Genomic DNA, 21,631 nt, shown 5'->3' on the forward strand with positions numbered 1-21,631 from the left:
AATACTAAACTTTTTTTTTTTTTATTCTTTAAGTCTAAACTGTGTGTGACTCTTTTCTACATACAATATGAAAATAAATCTTTTCCTCTGGTTCCTTCTCCCAACATAATAGCTACACAATAACTTTTTATTAGTACAATTTATAACGTTTGCCTTTATTTTCTATGTGTAATCCTGCAACAGAGCCACAAATACATGCCACAAGGATCTGTGGCAAGTAAAATAGGTGAAGCAGGCTTGGGGTAAGATAAAAGAAATGGTATTTGATAGAATATAAGTTCTCTTTCTCACCCCAATTTTTGTTATCAGTTATATGGAATAGTCAAATGATAAATCCTCACTGCTAAGGCAAATAGAGGGTTAGGTTCCTGTGAGCTCCTCATCACATTTTCATCAACTGAACAATACATAATTTATTTTATATAAAATTTTTAAGACATTTAACATATACTGCTGATTCATGAACACTGAATTCATGGCCAATGCGTTATTCACACCTGAATGAAACTAATCTAACAGGCATATTCTCTCCCTAAGGAACATCACAATCTTCCTATGCTTAGAACACCAGACAACACAGGGGCTATTTTAATATTTTAATTATTAAAATAAATATTTTAATAGGGGTTACCAATAAAAAGTACAAAAAAGTAAAAAACATAGCATTAAGTAAACTAAGAATACTTGTGTACAGTATGAGAGCTGAAAACATAGGCAGAGTGTCACTTTGTTCAGCCTCAGGCAACTCGAAATTTTCATCACTCTGCATATGCACAGGCCCTTGAATGACCAACAAAAGCAATGCAAGTATTGGTCTTGATATTACAAAAAAGTTTTAATAAGTAGGCAAATTTGCAATTACATAATCCTCCAACAAAGAATACTGATTGTGAGTGTATATATATCTACCAAATCAAGCATGCAGAACACATTGTACAATTCTGTATACTAACCTTGCTCTTTTACAAATGAACAGTCAAAATCCAAAAAGAATTATATTAAAATTCATCACCATAACTTACTATATTTTAATAACTTCACTATGTATTTTTAGAACTGTTTGATATATAGAAAGTTTATGACTGTCACATCTTCTTTAAGGATTCTTAGTCCTTAAAAAATATCTACCTTTGTTCCAACCAGACTTTTGGTAATGAAGACTGTTTTATTTGATCCTCATTCATGCATTCAAAAATATTTACTGAAGGCAATACTAGTGAAAATCCGAGGGATATAGCAATGAAAAAAAAAAAAGACAAGTCCAAGTGCTCATAAAGTTTACATTACAAGAAGGGAAAAAGACAATAAACAAACATATAAATATTTAGTAATATATAAAGAAGCAACATGTACTTTAATAAAAAAAATAAACAGCAAAAGAAAGAGTGATACAGGGTATCATCTTACATAGAATGGTCAAAAGAATGCCTCTCTAAAGAGGTGACATTTGAGCAAAAACTTGAATAAGGTCAGAGAGAAGTATGTTTGAGGCAACTGGCAAATAAACCAGTCTGAGTGTAGTAGTGGGACAGGTATTAGTTGAACAGCATAGTTCACCTAGAAGGTGAAGGTGTAGTTAGGGCATAGTGAATACATTGAATTTTATTTCAAATGTGATGGGAAGTCCTGGAAGGGATCTGAAGTTGGGAAGAAACTTATCTCAAATTTATATTTAATTTACTTTCTTTTTATTATTATCTGAAATATTTTCTTTCCAGTTACTTCCAGACTTTGTTTTTCTTCTTTTTTTTTGGCTTTTTAGGGCTGCACTCGCAGCATATAGAGGTTCCCAGCTTAGGGGTCGAATCGGAGCTATAACTGCTGGCCTACACCACAGCCAGACCATGCAGGATCTGAGCTGCGTCTGTGACCTACACCACAGCTCACAGCAATGCCAGATCCTTAACCCACTGAGTGAGACCAGGGATCGAATCTGTAACCTCATGGTTCCTAATCGGATTTGTTTCCGATGCGCCACGATGGGGACTACCCACCAGTCTTTGTCATTTTGGAGGGATGTTGCTTCTCAACAGCCTATAGATGGATTCTTATTTATTATGATAATATTTACTTGCTTTATTTCTTCCACATTCTACAAATAGCAGGTAAAAATAGAATATTTTTGTTTACTTTTTTTCGCTTTTATTATTTTCTTTTTATTCCTCCTCCTACACTGCATTACAGTAATTTAAAAGTTCTATATATAGTATCTCTGTTGCTTTTGCTTATTACTTTATTTTTAGCAAACATGTAACTCTATTTTTCTCTATAGACAAATCAATTCTTACTGAATTATTGGTACCCCTAGATGATTTTCTTACCTTTCTCCCCTGTTCCTCCTCCCCAGACCAAGATCACTATCAGAAATTTGATCCTAAAAAGAAAAAAAAAACAAAAACAAAAAAAAACAAAGAAGGAGGAGTTCCCGTCATGGCGCAGTGGTTAACGAATCCGACTAGGAACCATGAGGTTGCGGGTTCGGTCCCTGCCCTTGCTCAGTGGGTTAACGATCCGGCGTTGCCGTGAGCTGTGGTGTAGGTTGCAGACGCGGCTCGGATCCCGCGTTGCTGTGGCTCTGGTGTAGGCCGGCGGCAACAGCTCCAATTCGACCCCTAGCTTGGGAACCTCCATATGCTGCAGAAGTGGCCCTAGAAAAGGCAAAAAGACAAAAAGAAGAAAAAAAAAAAAAAAAAGAAATTTGATCCTTTCAATGTTTTTATTTCCACATTATAAACTCTTGGTGTTACTATTATTAAAATTTGCCTACCCACTAATACTGCATTTCACAGGCACATTAGCATCATCAATTTAAATTTTAAAAACTGTAAGTGTTGTTGCTCACCACTATCCTACATTTTGAAACTTTACCTTCATTTATTTTTAAAGTTAAATGACTATTTTTAAAATACAAGCTTACCCCCAAAGAAAAGTAAAACCAACATTAATTCAGTCCCACTTTCCAACATAATAATCCATACTCAAATTTCCCCTGTTGTCTCAAAAGTGTTCCTTAAAAACGGTTTTTCTCCCAATCCAGGAGCAAATCAGGATTTACAGATGCACACAGTGCATTTGGCTGCTGTGTCTCTTTTGTCTCTCCAACCCAGAACAGTCCTTCTGCCTCCCTTTGTTCTTCATGGCACTGAATATTTAAAGAGTCCAGACCAGCAGGATGTCCCAGGAGTATTTCCTCATGATTAAATTCAAATCAAACATTTCTAGCATGAAAACTACAGGTGATGAGTGTTCCTCCTATTGCATCACCCTCAGGATGCACATAATGTCAGGCTCTCTGTGACACTGCCAAAGCAAAGTTTCTCCTTGTTTATTATGGTGGTGACTAACAAGTCTCTACATTTTAAAAGCATATTTTCTCTTTTATAATTAATAACTAATCTATAGGGTAAAACTTTGAGACCTCGTACAATATTGTTCTCCGAAACATTTTGCTATAGGATTTTAGCACCCACTGATGATTCTTAATCAATAATTATACCGGGGAATAGTAAATGTTGATTTTCTGATTCCACATTCCTTCTACATTAGCTGACATTCTTCAAAGAAACCAGCACATAACAAAACAACTAGATTGGTTCCTAAGTACCATTTCCCACTAAAATGAAGCAGAGCTCCTTGAAAAGGTCTATTTACATTCATCACAGAGACTACAGTGATACTAGAGAGAGATGGTAGAGATGTGTATGCATACACAAGCACAAAACTGGCAAAAATACTTACATTTCTTAAATCTAGATAAAGAGTATGCAAAAATTCTTTGTAAAATACTTGCAACTTTTCTATTGGTATAACACTCTTTTCAAAGTAAAAAGCCGTGTGTGGGGGGGAGACCCTGAAGGAACACATAAATACCAGTTTGAGAGAACAGAAATAAATAAATGAGTAAAGAATGTCATAACACTAAAAACAGAATCTGTAATTTTAAAATATCAAGAAAAAAAACCCTCTACTTTGTCTAATGGAAAGCAAGGAGTAGAAGCAAATAAAAGTAAGCATTCCCTGGTGGCCTAGCAGTTAAGGATCCAGTGCTGCTACTGCTGTGGCTCACATCACTGCTGTGGCTCAAGTTTCACCCATGGCCTGGGAACTTCCACATGCCAACTGTTTGTTCCAGTTCTGTGAAAAAAATGTCATGGGTAATTTGATAGGGAGTCCACTGAATCTGCAGGTTGCTTTGGGTAGTATGGTCATTTTAACAACATTAATTATACCAATCCTGAAGCAGGGAATATCTTTCATTTCTTTGAATCGTCTTTAATTCCTTGATTAATGTTTTATAGTTCTCAGCATATAGGTCTTTCACCTTCTTGGTCAGGTTTATTCCTAGGTATTTATAATTTTTTGGAGTACAGTTTTAAAGGCACTATATTTGTGTATTGTTTTTCTGATATTGCATTGTTAGTATAGAGAAATGCAACCAATTTCTGAATGATAATCTTGTGTCCTGCTACTTTGCTGAATTCGTTAATCAGTTCAGGTAGTTCTTGTGTGGAAAACTTCTTAACCAACCAGGAACAGAAAAGCTCTTCTGTAATTTGGGCATGGTTATATACACAAAACACATGGTTATATATAGCAAATCTTATACTTATCAGAAAATCTTTAAATGATTCCTCTTGAACAAGACAGAGTACTGAAGGTCATGACCAATATAAGAAAAATATAAATATGAGGTATAAGAAAAAAGACCCTGTAATTTTGGGAAGATAATTATTTCTCTTAAAGAAACCTAGAGAACAAGCAAAGTAGTACAACCAAAAATAGCGACCAATAGCAAGACTGCTAACATACACGATCAGTCTATAAAAATCAAAAGCCTCCTAAGTCAGCAATAACCAACCAGAATATATATAACAAAAAAGAACTTTAGGAGCTCCCGCTGTGGTACACCAGGATTAGCAGCATCTTGGTAGCACTGGGATGTGGGTTTCAATCCCTGGCCTGGCACAGTGGGTTAAGGATCCGGAGTTGCCACAGCTGCAGCTCAGATCTGATACCTGGCCAGGGAGCTCCATATGCCACAGCGCAGCCGAAAAACAAAAAAACAAAACAAAACAAAAAAACACCCTTAGCCACAAATACTTTAAAGTATCTAAGAATTAGCCCCCCAAATTCATAAAAACTAGCCAAAAATTTTAAGAACTCTACAAAGAGAACTGAACAAATAGAGAGAAATTTTGTGTACTTGCATGGAACAACCTAAGCTTAGAAAGATTCAGGACTACCAAAATTAATTTATTGATTCAACACATTAATAAACATTCCATCTGTATCTTTTAACAAAAAAAATAAGTTATTATCAAAAAATAATCCCCAAATGCTAACATGCAAATGAAGAGATGCTCAAACATTATAAAAGGGAATAATGATCCATAAATAATTAAGTTAACCTTACAAAAGAAGATTAAAGGAGAGACTTACTCTACCATATACTGAAGACATATCAAAATACAACAGTATTTTTTTTTTTTTGGCTGTGCCTATGGCATGCAGAAATTCCTGGGCCAATGATCAAACCCACACCAAAGCAATTACAATGTCAGATCCCTAATAGTATTCTTTTTTAATGTGATACTGGCATAAGAATACAGAGAGACCACTGGATCATAAGAGAAATTTCAGAGACAGATCAGTATAGATACATGATAATATGATACAGGTAGCATCAGAAATCAGTGGGAAAACACAGATGATTTAAGAAGCATTGTGGAGAAAAATGGTTCCCTATATTGAGAAAAATAAAACTGGATTTCTATCAATACTAGAGCCAATATGGAGCCTAGATGGATAAAAGCATAAATATAAAATTGTAAAATTAATAGAATGAACTATAGAATATCTTGGTGACTCAGAGGTAGGGAAAAAGTATTCAACTTTTAGAGTACAATTAGAATTCTGCCAGATCCAATTTTAGTCTCTTTGCTTCTCTTTTAGGTAATTCTGTTTGTAACAATTAATATTTCAGGACTTTTATTTCTTAGAGATCATCCAGGGAGTTCCCGTCGTGGCGCAGTGGTTAACGAATCCGACTAGGAACCATGAGGTTGCAGGTTCGGTCCCTGCCCTTGCTCAGTGGGTTAATGATCCAGCGTTGCCATGAGCTGTGGTGTAGGTTGTAGATGCGGCTCGGATCCCACATTGCTGTGGCTCTGGATAAGGTCGGTGGCTACAGCTCCGATTAGACCCCTAGCCTGGGAACCTCCATATGCCGCGGGAGCGGCCCAAGAAATAGCAAAAAAAAAAAAGACAAAGAGATCATCCAAAGAATAAAATTAAATTTTATTTTTAATAGAAATAAAATATATTCTTACTTCGTAATTTAATTACCAGATGTCTACTTGACCGTTCCCAAAATCTAATACACAATATGAAATCTTACTCTTATTTCTCTTATGGTATTATATCATCTTAGGAACTCATCATTATTCATCATTACTCATCAACTATCCTAAAACAAATAAATACCACTAAAATAAAAAGTGGAAGAATGATGGTATGACAGGCAGAATATTGACCCCCAATGATGCCCATGCCCTACCCAGAACCTATGAATGCTGTTTTATACAGCAAAAGGGACTTTGCAGATGTGATTAAGGGAAGCATTTTGAATTGGGGAAATAATACCACATTATCCAGACAGCGCAGACCCCACCTAATTACATCAGTATTTAAAAGTGAAGAATCCTTCTAGGCTATGGTCCAAGAGAAGCAACTTCCAAAAAGTAAGAGAGATGCAACAATAATGGCTTTGAGGATGGAGGAAGAAGACCACCAGCCAAGGTATGCAGGCAGCCTCTCAGATGGAAAAGGCAAGGCAAAAGATCCTGCCCAAGAGCCCTCAGAAAGGAATGCAGTTTTGCAGACACTTTGTTTTTAGCCAAAGGAAACCAGTGTCAGACTTCTGAACCTACGTAAGTGAAAGACAATAATTTTGTACTCCTTTGAGTAATGTGGTGATGGTTTATTATAGTAGAAATAGAAAAAACAATAGATTAAATGACCTAACGGATGATGCAATAGTGAAATAAATTATAATCTTTCAGTTATCTACTTGCCTTGCCCAAAGTACTGCATCATCTTTCAAAAATGCATAAATGACTAAGAAACCATCTTTGTAGTCTGATTTTAGCTTTCAAAGACTCTAGCTGAGAATTAAGAAATTTTAATTTTCACTCAGGATGGTCAAAAGAAGAAAATGCAGAGTAAGTCAACTTATAATTATTAGATAAATCGGAAAAGTAAATACGAAGAGATAACGGCACCTAAAACTGATGATGGTGACATTGACTATATAAGTAAAATCTCAGAGTCTTCAAACGACATTATCATAGATGAATTTTCTTAAATTCAAGATCAAGGAGGAGTTCCCATCGAGCTCAGTGGTAACAAATCTGATTAGTATCCGTGAGGATGTGGGTTTGATCCCTGGCCCTGCTCAATGGGTTAAGGATCTGGCATTGACATGAGCTATACTGTAGGTCAGACACGGTCCAGATCTAGCATTGCTGTGGCTATGGCATAGGCCAGCAGCTGTAGCTCCAATTCAACCCCTAGCCTGGGAACTTCCATATGCCATGGGTGTGGCCCTAAAAAGCAAAATGAAAAAAAAAAAAAAAAAAAAAAAAATCAATGAACTGGAAAATACATCTCTAAGGGGAAAAAAAAAAGAAATCATTCAACTGAAGGACTTCCATCATATAATATTCTGCAACAAGAACCTGGACAATTTCATTATGCTTGAAGGATGCATGACGTTGTCCTTCACCTTTTACAATGTTCATGCACCAAGATTTACTTGATACAAAGAGATTTTTAGTATATTTAAATTCATTTGGAGCTCCTATCATGGATCAGTGGTTAAGGAATCTGACCAGGAACCATGAGGTTGTGGGTTTGATCCCTGGCCTTGCTCAGTGGGTTAAGGATCCAGCGTTGCCGTGAGCTGTGGCGCAGGTCGCAGACGTGGCTTAGATCCTGCATTGCTGTGGCTCTGGCACAGCTCTGATTTGACCCCTAGCCTGGGAACCTCCATGTGCCGCGGGAGCAGCCCTAGAAAAGACAAAAAGTCCCCCCCAAAAAAAATTAATTAAAATTTCTTTTTTCATTTACTTTTATTCCCAACTGCTATAAACTAGTAAAATAAAATATAACAAAAAGATCCACTGGACCCAAACAGTTAATGGTGATGACTGTTTTTCTTAGTACACCAAGAGTTAGTCAAAATTTCAGAGGTACAGACCATAAAGCAAAAAAAACTGGTGAGTGTGAATACAACAAAATTAAATAATTCTGTACAATGATGGATACCATGAACAAAATTAACAGATATGACAAAATGGGAAAATTTATTTCATCTGTATAAAATCAACATGGAATTGATATGCAGAATATACAACAAATACAGGAAAATCAGTTTGAGAAAAACAGTGATTCTGACAGAAAAACAGGCAAAGAATGGAGCAATTTATAAGAGACTCCCTCAAAGCTAATAGGCACATGAAGGAATGCTCAAAATAACTGGAAGTATGAGTAAGACAATTATGTATTATTTTAAACCTACTGGACTATAAAAAATGAGGAATCTGAATGGTGTCAAGAGTTTCCGGACTACGGAGATAGATTTACACACTCTGCTGAAAGTGCAGATTAGTTTTTTATTAACCTGAATAACTGTTCTGAATAGCAATCCTGCACTATTTATTCAATTTAAATCTATACACACCCTATGCCCTAGCAAGTCTGCTCTTGGAAATATATCCTGAATAAATGCTCGCAAAGTTCCATAAGAAACAATTACAAGAAATTCATTGCAGTGTGAGGTAGTGGGGATTTGGAGACAACTTGTCATCTATTACTAGAAGGCCTAACAAATAACACAATTAATTTTATGCAGCAGTAAGAAGCAGTGGATTACTATATAGAGAAGAACAGATAGGAAAATGGATGACAGGGGTAAGGAAGAAACAAAGAACAGGAAAGGTAAAAATTACGTAATAGGAGAAAGGCAGTATAATCTACCAAATTTCTTTTTACCCCTGAAATTTAATATATTATATATTATGCTGTATTACAACATACTGCACCTGAAATATATATGCTATGTTAGAAATCAGGTATATAAACACTGAATTTTTTCCTACATGTTACAAAAGTTAGAGTAAGTGATAACTTGCTGTTAAGCACATATGTAGAGATCCTTTACAGAATATATTTTGTATCATTTAATACAAGGAAAAAATTTCAAATAAAAATTACAATTTTACTTACTTTAGCTCCAACACTGCAACTGCCCGTGCTCCCTGTGCTCCCACTTGCAACTCCTGTAAATCTAGCTTCCAATAATTCTTGCCTTCTTGGATCCAGACTATGAAGTTCATCCATTGCACCTATTAAGACAAAAAAAAAAAAAAAAAAAAAAAAAAAAAAAACCAAAAAACCAAACACATACATATGTGTATCTTTATATACAAATATCTCAAAATACATATACGTAATTGGTTGAGATGTAAATATAAACTTAATGAATAAATTCCCAAAAAAGACAAAAGTAAGGACTTAAGTTCTACAAATACTTTTAACATATGCAGTACATCCCCATATTTTCTAGTCTAGTCTAACCTATTAAAAAAGAAAAACAAGAGCTCCCGTCGTGACGCAGTGGTTAACGAATCCAACTAGGAACCATGAGGTTGCGGGTTGCGGGTTCGGTCCCTGCCCTTGCTCAGTGGGTTGACAATCCGGCGTTGCCAGGAGCTGTGGTGTAGGTTGCAGACGTGGCTCGGATCCCACGTGGCTGTGGCTCTGGCGTAGGCCAGTGGCTACAGCTCCGATTCGACCCCTAGCCTGGGAACCTCCATATGTCGCAGGAGCGGCCCAAGAAATAGCAAAAAGACAAAAAAAAAAAAAAAAACCACACACACAGAGTTCTCATTGTAACCACAGCGGAAATGAATCCAACTAGTATCCATGAGGATGTGGGTCTCGCTCAGTGGGCTGGGGATCCAGCATTGATGTGGGCTGTGGTATAGGTTACAGATGAGGCTTGGATCCTGCATTGCTATGGCTGTGGTGTAGGCCAGCAGCTGCAGCTCCAATTCAAGCCCTAGTCTGGGAACCTCCATACGCCACGGGTATGGTCCTAAAAAGCAAAAAAGAAAAACACTTGTTGTGATCTATTAAACAGATTTTGTGAGCCATTAATGAATCCAGACCCATAGTTTGAAAAATACTACTTCTCATAGTGTAATCTCCCTATTCTAAGCTTACAAAGAATTTTGGTACTAAGTGATATTAACTTAAGTATTTTGCTTATCTATATCTTATCTGATTAACTATATTTTAAACTGGGAATGATTGTTTTTTGGGTTTTTTTTTTTTTTAAATAAACTTCATTGGTGTATAGGTGACCTACAAGGTTGTGTTAGCTTCAGGTGTAGGGCGAAGTGAAATCAGTCATGCATCTACATATATATCCATTATTTTTCACATTCTATCTCCATATAGGCTATCGCAGAGTACTGAATAGATTTCCCTGATCTATACAGTAGGTCCTTGTTTCCAGGAAGGATTGTTTTATTACTGCCACATCCCAAATATTTTTCTGTTCATCAGGTAGATGGAAAACACACATATTTAACAACCAGATCACTGAGGTAATATCTATTATTGAACAATAACCAAGAGAATTAAGGGAGAAAAATTAGCACCCTCGTGTAACTGATACCATGTAGACTAAAGCACCACAAATTCTAGTTACAGAATTAAAATTTCTATTATCCATGTCAGTTATTTCTCTACTGACAAAACCTTAGGGGAGCAGAGAAGATGTTACCAGAATCCAGAATCACACATGGAACACTTTCAAAATACACTAGACCCCTTGTGCACACTCTAACACTCCTCTCCTAAAGATTACGAGTTACTCCTATAGTCCTTATCCTTTCAAGTTCCCTTCATTATCTTCTGTCCTGATCTTGATAGAGGACTAGATGGATAATGCCCAAGCTTCCATATTTATTAGCAATACTGTACCTGCATATATCTTCCCTGTCCATTCTATCCTTCTTCCTTCCATTGTAGAAAAAAAGCTAAAGGCTTGCTTTTGATCTCACTCCTTGACATTCAAGGGATCTTGCATTTGCATGTATTGCCACTGTCTTGCATCTTTTCCCTCCCTGCCTCCTTCTGCCTCACTTACATGTCTTTAAAACACAGTTTGCTTTTAATATTTCATGTTTTTAATATTATCACTTCTTTCCTTAAACTGGTGATTTATAGCCCTATCTCCCTTAGGTCCCCGGAGTATGGTTTCTACAAGTATACTCCTGAGGAGTTCTTGCTGTGGCGCAAAGGACTGGCAGCACCCTGGGAGTGCTGGGACACAGGTTTGATCGCCAGCCTAGTACAGTGGATTAAGGATCCAGTATTGCTGCAGTGGCTTGAATCCGATCCCTGGCCTGGGAACTCTGTATGCTGTGGGGGTGGCTAAAACAAAAAACAAAAAAAAAGCACACTCTTAACAATGTGCTTTCAAGTATCACCAACATTCCTTTTTTTTTCTGATCCTGTTATTACATCAGAAACAGTCATTGTCAGATGACTGATAGATAAATGAAACACTTTCTCTAAGCATCATTTTTCCCCCATTTTCTTTACAGTGTTTTGACAAGCAGAAATGTTTAATTCTGGTGAAGTGGAAATTATCTAATTTTTATATTTATGGTTATTTTTCTATTCAAGAAAACGTTGCATGCCTTAAAGTAAAAAATAATCTTTATGAGTTTTATGTTTTTCTGCTCAGGTCCACAATTTATCCTAAATTAACATTTATATATATTATGAGGTCAAGGATTTTTTCCCCATGTTTTTCCTGTTTTATTAACCACCATCACTGAAAAACAAAAAAAGCAAAATTTGCATCCACCAATGAATAGCCTTGGTGGCTTCATCAAAATTAAAAGAAAAAAGGAAGTTCCCATTGTGGCTCAGCAGGTTAAGAAACGAATCTTAAAAAAAAAAAAAAAAGAAACGAATCTGACTAGTATCCACAAGGTTGCGGGTTTGCTCCCTGGCCTCGCTCAGTGCGTTAAGGATCTGGCAATGCTGAGAGCTATGGTGTAGGTTGCACATGAGGCTCAGATCTGGCATTTCTGTGGCTGTGCGTAGGCCAGCAGCTACAGCAGTTCCCAGCCTGGGAACCCCCAAATGCCAAAGGTGTGGCCCTAAAAAAAAAGTGAATGGGAAAAAAAAATATCTGCAAGTCATGTCTCATAACAGATTGATATCCAGAACATATAAAGAAACCACTCACCACCACCGATCCAATTTATTTATTTATTTATTTTGCTTTTTAGGGCCACACCCACAGGCATATGGAGGTTCCCAGGCTAGGGGTCTAATCAGAGCTACAGCTGCCAGCCTGCGCCACAGCCACAGAAACGCCAGATCCAAGCCACATCTGCGACCTACACCACAGCTCACGGCAATGCTGGATCCTTAACCTGTTGAATGAGGCCAGGGATAGAACCCGCAACCTTATGGTTCCTAGTCAGATTTGTTTTCGCTGCACCAAGACAGGAACTCCCAAAAATCCAATTTAAAACATGGGCAGGGAGTTCCCGTCGTGGCGCAGTGGTTAACGAATCCGACTAGGAACCATGAGGTCGCGGGTTCGGTCCCTGCCCTTGCTCAGTGGGTTAACGATCCGGCGTTGCCGTGAGCTGTGGTGTAGGTTGTAGATGCGGCTCGGATCCCACGTTGCTGTGGCTCTGGCGTAGGCGGTGGCTACAGCTCCGATTCAACCCCTAGCCTGGGAACCTCCATATGCCGCGGAAGCGGCCCAAGAGATAGCAACAACAACAACAACAACAAAAGACCAAAAAAAAAAAAAAAAAAAAAAACATGGGCAAAGCCGTTTCTCTAAAGAAGATATACACTTGACCAGTAAGTACATGAAAGAGGATCAATATCATTAATCATTAGGGAAATGCACATCCAAACTACAACACCCATTAGGATGGCTACTATAAAAAAGGAAAAAAAATAACAAGTGTTAGCAAGGATGTGAAGAAGTTTGAACTCTTACATATTGCTGGTGGGAATGTAAACTGCTAATGAAAAGAATGGAGTTGGTGGGAAGGGGTTAAGACATTCTACTTAATTTGAGTTTCCTATCGTCAAAATATACTGCAAATACTCATCTGATAATGATGATCAGATTTTATGCACTTATCTTTGAAAATGTCTCTTCTGACGGATAGGTACTGCCAAATGCTGATATCAATGCAGAAGCATATGATTTTAATTGAGCATATTCATTATTTCAAAGGCAGTTTTGGAAGTCTATTACTCTTTGGCTATTTGCCTTCAGCATATCATTACAGCGCAAATTAATTACTTCCTATTGAAGGCTAGGTAGAGGCCCCTCAAGTGCACAATTAAATACATTGTGAATTATGGAAACGTCCTTTGCACTCGCATCTATGTCTCAAAAATGCTGCTGCAGAGTTCCCATTGTGGCTCAGCAGAAACAAACCCGAGTAGTATCCATGAGGATGTGGGTTCAACTCCTGGCCTTGCTCAGTGGATTAAGGACCCAGCGTTGCCACACATTGTGGTACAAGTCACAGACATGGCTCGGATCCCCCACTGCTGTAGCTGTGGTGTAGCCTGTCAGCTGCAGCTCTGATTTGACCTCTAACTTGGGAACTTCCATATGTTGCACCGACAGCCCTAAAAAGAAAAAGAAAAAAAAAAAAATGCTGCTGAAACTGTTGTTTGAGGTTAGAAAATGTATTCATGCAAATTCATGGGGGAATAAAGATCTCACCTTAACTGGATGAGAAGTGTATAAAGCAACTTGACATCACTTGTAATTCAAACTATCAGTTACCACTCAAATGACTTTGGCTAAATTTCACATGAATGTCATTTTCCCTTGTAATATTTCAGGTTAAACTCAATTAAAAACATTTTCAAGTCTGTAGAAAAGTTAATTTCCAAAGTCAATCAGTATTTGGTAATAGTAGCTGAGAGCTACTATTGTTCAGAAAAACTTCAATCTCAGTCCTAAAATCAAAAACTGCAATAAGGGAGTTCCTGTTGTGGCACAGCAGAAATGAATCTAACCAGTATCCATGAGGATGCGGGTTCAATCCCTGGCCTCACTCAGAGGGTCGGGGATCCAGCATTGCTGTGAGCTGTGGTGTAGGTCGCAGACGCAGCTCAGATCCTACATTGCTGTAGCTGGAGCATAGGCCAGCAGCTGCAGGTCCAATTTGACCCCTACCTAGCCTGGGAACTTCAATATGCTATGGGTGCAGCCCTAAAAAAAAAAACTGCAATAAAATATTACCACTGCTAAGCCCGTCAGGATACTTAGTTTCTATTTCTAATCAAAATTTTTGCAGCTGATGCTAATTAAGTACATGAGCACAAATGGAGTTCACCATTGACAATACTGATTTAATAACATATGATAAATTCACATATTTTCTGCAAAGTACCTACTGAAAAACCGTAGGCTTTGAACATCTCACATTTTTACAAGATTTATAAATGTGTTCAACTAAGCATTTTTCTGTTTTCCACATTTTTTACCACCATGAGCTATATAGCACATCTTAGCAGATTCCACTTCAGATTCTATTTCGTGTTTCCTCAACTTTGAAAATAATCTTGCCTGTAGTTGTTCTACATAGACCATTCAGAGGCTAATTTTCCTGCCACTTCAAACTTGGCACTGATGTCTCAAATAAACATCAACTGTGTAGTATCAATAAAATCTGTGAACTCATTAAGAGCCAAGAAAACCACTTTAAATCTTTTGCCTTGTTTTTAAATTGACTATTGATGTTATTTTAAATGTCCTCAACTTTTAAATCAATTGTTCTTGCAAAAAAGTTAATAATCTAAAACAAGTTTATTTTCTCTGGACACATTTCTTTGCTGCAATCAAACACAATTTAATTAACTCACCACCAGTAAGTGGCTTCCTTTGCTTGGCTAACAAATCAATAACTCAAACTTATTTTGATAATAGCCTCATTTTCAGTTTTTATTTTAATGAAGATGTTATGCTATGATGAGCTATTCCATTTTAAATGGACTATTACTTTAAAAAATTGAGAATTGAGAATACTATGGTATATGCTTAATCCTGAAATGTCAACATATTCTGTATTCTTCTATTACAGTTACAATGTCGCTGCAAAATAAGAACAATGTTTTGCTATCTAATTCAATAATAAAATAATACACACTCCATTGTGCCTTAAAAGGCATGCATTCTGGAGTTCCCACTGGGGTGCAACAGGATGGGCAGTGTCTTGGGAGCGGTGGGATGAGGGTTCAATCCCTGGCCGGGCACAGTGGGTTAAAGATCTGGCCTTGCTGCAGCTGTGACTTAGTTCAAGACTGTGGCTCGGATCTAATCCCTGGCCCAGGAGCTCCATATGCCACAAGGCAGCCAAAAAAAAGCATGCCCTTCAGAGTCCATTTTTCTCTTGTTTTGACATGACAGATATGCGCTGGTATAAAAAAATAAAATAAATATTGCAGACTGGCAATACACATGGCACTCAAAATACTATCAAGTCAGCTATCTGCAGCCCTGAAATGTGTAGTACACCAAAGCAGTACAAAATAACAAGAATGTGATATTGGGTCTTTGTCACAACTATTCAGCTCTGCCTTACAATGGCAGCTGTATTCCAATGAAACTTTATTTACGGGTACTAAAATTTAAATCTCACACGTCACAAGGTATTAGTCTTGTAGCATTTTTTTTTAACCATACAAAAATAGTTTGCTGACTCCTATTATAACTCACATATTTCAAAGGTTTTAATCTTTTATGGAATCAAACTGTCATTTCTGATCCATCCAAAATTTTGGCCTCAATTACAAGAGGTGAGATTTTTCTGAAGAATATGTAATTTTACCATGATCCATTAAATTCTTCACTATACAATAAGTGTTTATACTTTTGAAAAATTATAAAAGCCACTATAAAGGCCATACCATTCTTAAAAAATACCCCATCTGAAAATACAACCACTCATCTTCTAATTATATTACTATTCTTATTAAACTGCTCCAGCAAATCTATCATAAACCCAAAACCTCACATAAAACATAACAAGAGATGTAACTATTCAAATCAGAGATCAGTCACAGAGATCAGTATGTATTATAACAAACAATTTTAGGAAACCAACATAAATGAAATCACAATCTGATCCATCAGAGGAGTGGTCATGGCCCCCCTGATAAACTTTTTTCTTCTCTTGCTCCCTCTCTCTCTCACACTCTCACACACACACACACACACACACTCTCTCTCTCTCTCTCTCTCTCTCTCACTCTCTCTCTCTCCCCCCCCTCACAAACTCACTCAGTAAATGCTAATTATTATAAAAATATGGACTCCCAAGGTGGTCAGTCTAAAACAGGATATATGTATTTGGACATACTAATAGTGCTGGTTGATCAACCTTATTTTATAGTTAATACCACCTTTTTTATGACAATGAATCAATTTTTCATTATACCATTTTAAAATTATCTTAAGCCTTCATCTTCCTTAGCAGACAGTCAAAACAAAATAAGAATATCTAGAAAAGGGTGTTTTCAAAAGGTTAATATCAAAATATCAATTACCAAAAAAGTAAAAGAAATGAGTTTGCTTAAGAAAACCTTTTAATATGAGATTCAACTGCTATTCAGCCATCTCTTTACATTTTTAATTTTAAAACTTCCTTTAGTCTAAAAATACTTTAATTCATTCAGATTTTAATTGTTACTTTTCAAATTATACATCTGATAAGCTGATTTATACAGAATACTTAAGGTTTTTCTTTAATTAATACTTTTCACATTATGCCTGATAAGGCAGAGAACTCTGATTAAAAACAGAAATACCATGATGAAGTTAGAACTTATTTTGACAAGATAAAATATTTCATTTAAATCACTCCTTTTCATTAGCTTTTTTATGTCTTTCAAACTATAGGAAACAAAGAATTCAAGAAGTTTACATTGTTTGACATTGCAGAATTACTTCTGACTCGTCTTTAAATTTTCACTCTGACATGGTTAATAAACAGAACATATCTATTTTAATAAACAGTATCTTGTATCACATATTTAGTAAACATACTCAATTTTTTTTACTACATCCCATCATTTATTCCACAGTTTCATTTCCTATTTAAAACCAAACATTCTAATTTTTTGACAATTAAATGAACTTGTTAAATGAGCTATCACAAAAGCAGCCCAATTTCTTTCTTTTCTAATAAACTTTCACCCCCAGGAATCTAATAAAAATATCTGACATTTTTTCTAATGATTTAAAATATTAACATTTGGAAATGTAATCCATTTAGAAGGTAAGTGTTTATATCTAGAATTTTCCAAGAGAAATACCATACAATTTCTCACAAATTCAACCTTTCTCCATTGATCTGAAATACCTCTCTGATCACCTACCACATTCCCAAATAAACATGGATGTTTCTGTACTTAATAGTTTCACTAAACTATTTCTGAACCATATATATCTCCATTTATCCATCTACACAGACAAATATAAATATTATACACATACTTTATACATATTAAAATATGTGTATAAAATATATACACATGTATCAGGTGATGTACCTAGAATGACTAAAAGTAGTAAACATAAAAATCCAGGTTCCTGAACCTATTCTACACATTCAGTTACGTTAAGTCTCTGGTAAAGAGAAGACAGGACTGATTTAGAATCACTCCAAGTCAAATTAATACCTCACCTTATCTTTAAGATAAGTCATTTTAAAAATTGGAGCTGGAACTCTTATGACAAAAGATTCAGATGATCCGAGACCAAATTTCATTCTTAAAAATAAAAAAACTGTCTGACAGCTAATTTTTCTTTCATCAAAAATAGACACACATGAAATAAAAGTGTCCAGCTTAAGAAAGTAATTTATTACAATGAAAAAATATATATAAATACGCACGGAATTCCCACTGTGGCACAGTGAGTTAATGATCTGGCTCGTCTCTGTGGAAGCACCGGTTTGATCCCTGGCCTCACACAGTGGGCTAAGGATCTGGCACTGCTTGCTGCAGCTGTGGCATATGTTCACAGTTCCAGTTTGTATTCAATCCCTGGCCCAGGAACTGCCATAAGTCATGGGAACGGCCAAAAAAGAAAAATAAATAAAATATATAAACATGCACACAGTTAAGTTGTGTAAGCATGGCCAAGTTCCTTAACCCCTCCATGTTTCAGCTTTCATATGTATAAAACAGAGATAATAACAGTACTTCTGGTTGTTAAAGTAAGATAAGTTCATATAAAGAGTTGTGCACTAAACCTACCACTTGGTAGTCAATAATGTGAGCATATATGTATGCTAAAATACAAGCACTCAATAAATACTGGCATATATAATAATATATATTAATATAAGCTCCCTTATAGCTTTTTCCCTGAGGTTAAAAGTTCTTGGTAGGTAGAATGGCATATACTTCAATGCCTCATTTCTTTAATGTATTAATAACATTAACTCCTCTTCCTCTAGCTTTAGGCTTATAATAATGTATTTAATGTATATACACACAGACACAATATCTTAATACAAGACAATTATTTCTATTTTAACATATAGATCTCATTTTAAAGATAAGGAAATTTAGACAATGAGATTAAAGGTTATCAGTAGACAGAGCAGGTCAACTTAGTTTCAATTTCTCTAGCCTAAGCCTTCAAATTAGAGGAAAAAAAAATAGTTTCTTAACAGATCTACAAAATTTCCAAGAAAACAGGCTATCCTGCTTAGGAACCCTACCTGCTCTAAACGCCTACCTCTTTAAACATGCTTAACACAAATTTACTGCTTTATGAAAATAAAAACTCTTTAACCACCACTCCCAACTCGACTGCTGTAAAACTCCAAGAGTGCCAAAAGTTTAGGGTCCAGATACATAAATTAGCACACAGTCCCACTGAGATCATAATGTTGATCTAGAAAAACACATTTCCCAATGATAAAACCATCCCCCAAGACAAAACAAAAAAATTTTAAATGGCTGCACCTGCAGCATTAGCCAAGTTCCTGGGCCAGGGACTGAATCCAAGCCGTAACTGCACCAATGCTGGATCCTTTAACCCACTGCAGTGGGCCAGGAATTGAACCCATGCCTCCCCAGTGACCCAAGCCGATATAGCTGGATTCTTAACCCAATGTGCCACAGGGGGACTCAAAAAAAAAAATTTTTTTTTTTGGTCTTTTTCAGGGCCTCACCCACAGCATATGGAAGTTCCCAGGCTAAGGGCCAAATTGGAGCTGTAGCTGCCGGTCTACACCACAGCCACAGCAACTTAGGACCCAAGCCAGGTCTGTGATCTACACCACAGCTCACGGCAACACCGGATTCTTAACCCACTGAGCAAGGCCAGAGATCGAACCTGCAACCTCATGGTTCCTAGTTAGATTCGTTTCAGCTGAGCCATGACGGGAACTCCATATATATGTGTTTATCTGAATTACTTAGCTGTACACTAGAAACTAACACAACACTGTAAATCAACTATAGTTCAACTAAAAGAAAGACTACAGTCTATAAACCAGGAAGTAGGCTCTCAGCAGATGTCAAATCTTTCAGTGCCTTGATTGTGGGCTTCCCAGCCTTCAGAACTGTGAGAAATAAAACTGTTTAAGCTGCCCTGTCTACAGTAGTTTGTTACAGCAGTCTAACACTGAACAAAGTCAACTATGAGCAACAAACCATAACTTTGTTCTATCATAATGAACTCCAGCAAGCTCAAAAATCTCTATCTACCATCAACCTCTCTTCTAGGGTGGCTCCACGTATTTTGTACATATCCTTCTTAGAATTTATTTCAATGCACTTCCATTATCACTCTGTAGATTATGAGCTCCTTTAGGGTGGGTGGCTGTTTTTTCGGGGTTTTTTTTTTTTATCATTATTTCTCAAGCACCTAGTGTAAAGGGAAAACTGAAATGTTAGCAGATGTCTGAATAAAGATGAATCAATTTCTGACACACACACACACAAAATGATGTTTCCATATTTACAATTTCAACCATTTGCAAAAAACCGTGAAAGCTGATTACATAAAAACTGCTGAAGTGCTATGAAATGAAAGAAACTTAGATAACCTCTATCCATCCAATTCTCATTTGGGTTTGTTTTTCCTTGTCCGTAATCATGTACCTGGAACTCTCACAGTGACCCCAACCCCCAACAAAAAACATTTGTTCAAGGAAAACAGTCCCCTCAAATAAATCAAATTAAAAATATTAATGATAAAAATGACAGTGACAGTTCTTTGCCATAAAAAACAAGCTTCAGATGAATTATAAACTTATGTATTTATATGTTCATTTCATGTTAATGCTACTTTTTTTTTTTTTTTTGTCTTTTTGCCTTTTCTAAGGCTGCTCCCACGGCATATGGAGGTTCCCAGGCTAGGGGTCTAATCAGAGCTGTAGACGCCTGCCTACCCCAGAGCCACAGCAACGAGGGATCCGAGCCACGTCTGCAACCTATACCACAGCTCACACGGCCGGATCCTTAACCCACTGAGCAAGGTCAGGGATCGAACCTGCAACCTCTTGGTTCCTAGTCAAACTCGTTAACCACTGCACCACAACGGGAACTCCTACTATTCTAATAATATAATGCAGCTCATGTTCTAATAAAATTTATTTAAATTTTTCTATAAACAACTTCTGTGTTAAAGTTGATCAGTGCTGAAGCTGTGCAATGGGTACATTACGGTTCACTGCAATATTCACTCTATTTCAATGGGTTAATTTTTTTCTGTAATAAAAGGTTAACTTCTTATATTTTTCCATATTTCTGTGAGGAAATTTGTGTCTTAAGGGCATTCACAAATATTAGAACTAAGAAAGTTGTTTGGCATCCATCACTACTGTCAAGATCCTATACTATTGCTTCCTATCCTATGTTTCTTCATTGTACAAAAGCTATTTTCCACATTGTTTTCATGAACATTATTTTCACTACATAACATTCCATTAAATAGGTGTACATTAACATATTGAATTATTCCCCAACCACTGATAATTCAGGTGGTTTCTAACTTCTCGCTATTAAAAAACAAACAAGGAATTCCCATCTTGGCGCAGTGGTTAACGAATGTGACTAGGAACCGTGAGGTTGCAGGTTCGATCCCTGGCCTTGCTCGGTGGATTAAGGATCTGGCATTGCTGTGAGCTGTGGTGTAGGTTGCAGACTCGGCTCGGATCCCGCATTGCTGTGGCTCTGGCATAGGCCAGCGGCTACAGGTCCGATTAGACCCCTAGCCTGGGAACTTCCATATGCCGCAGGAGTTGCCCTAGAAAAGGCAAAAAGACAAAAATATATATATAAATAAAAATAAAATAAAATAAAAAACAAACAAAAAACCACTGTGATATAACAAACACTGTTCTACCCAAAATGCTTTATTTGCATTTAGAATTATTTCCTTAGAACGACGACTCACAAAGCATGATAAGAAAGACGACTTTAAGTATTAATTATATCCCCCAGACCCACCCCAGCAATCTCCATCCAGAGTCAATAGGTA

At 36.7% G+C, this 21,631-nt stretch overlaps 1 protein-coding gene across 3 annotated transcripts in view; it reads right to left on the reverse strand.

Annotated features, from left to right (window-relative positions):
• The window catches only part of TLK1 (tousled like kinase 1), a 159,888-nt gene that overhangs the window by 104,418 nt on the left and 33,839 nt on the right, over positions 1-21,631 (reverse strand). For all 3 annotated transcript variants that reach the window (XM_001927890.6, XM_021075292.1, XM_021075293.1), the window contains exon 2: positions 9,286-9,404. In XM_001927890.6, coding sequence (XP_001927925.1) covers positions 9,286-9,404 — 119 coding nt within the window. The remainder of the gene's footprint in view (positions 1-9,285; positions 9,405-21,631) is intronic.

This window comes from Sus scrofa, chromosome 15 (assembly GCF_000003025.6).
Source record: "Sus scrofa isolate TJ Tabasco breed Duroc chromosome 15, Sscrofa11.1, whole genome shotgun sequence".
NCBI classification, from domain to species: Eukaryota; Metazoa; Chordata; class Mammalia; order Artiodactyla; family Suidae; genus Sus; species Sus scrofa.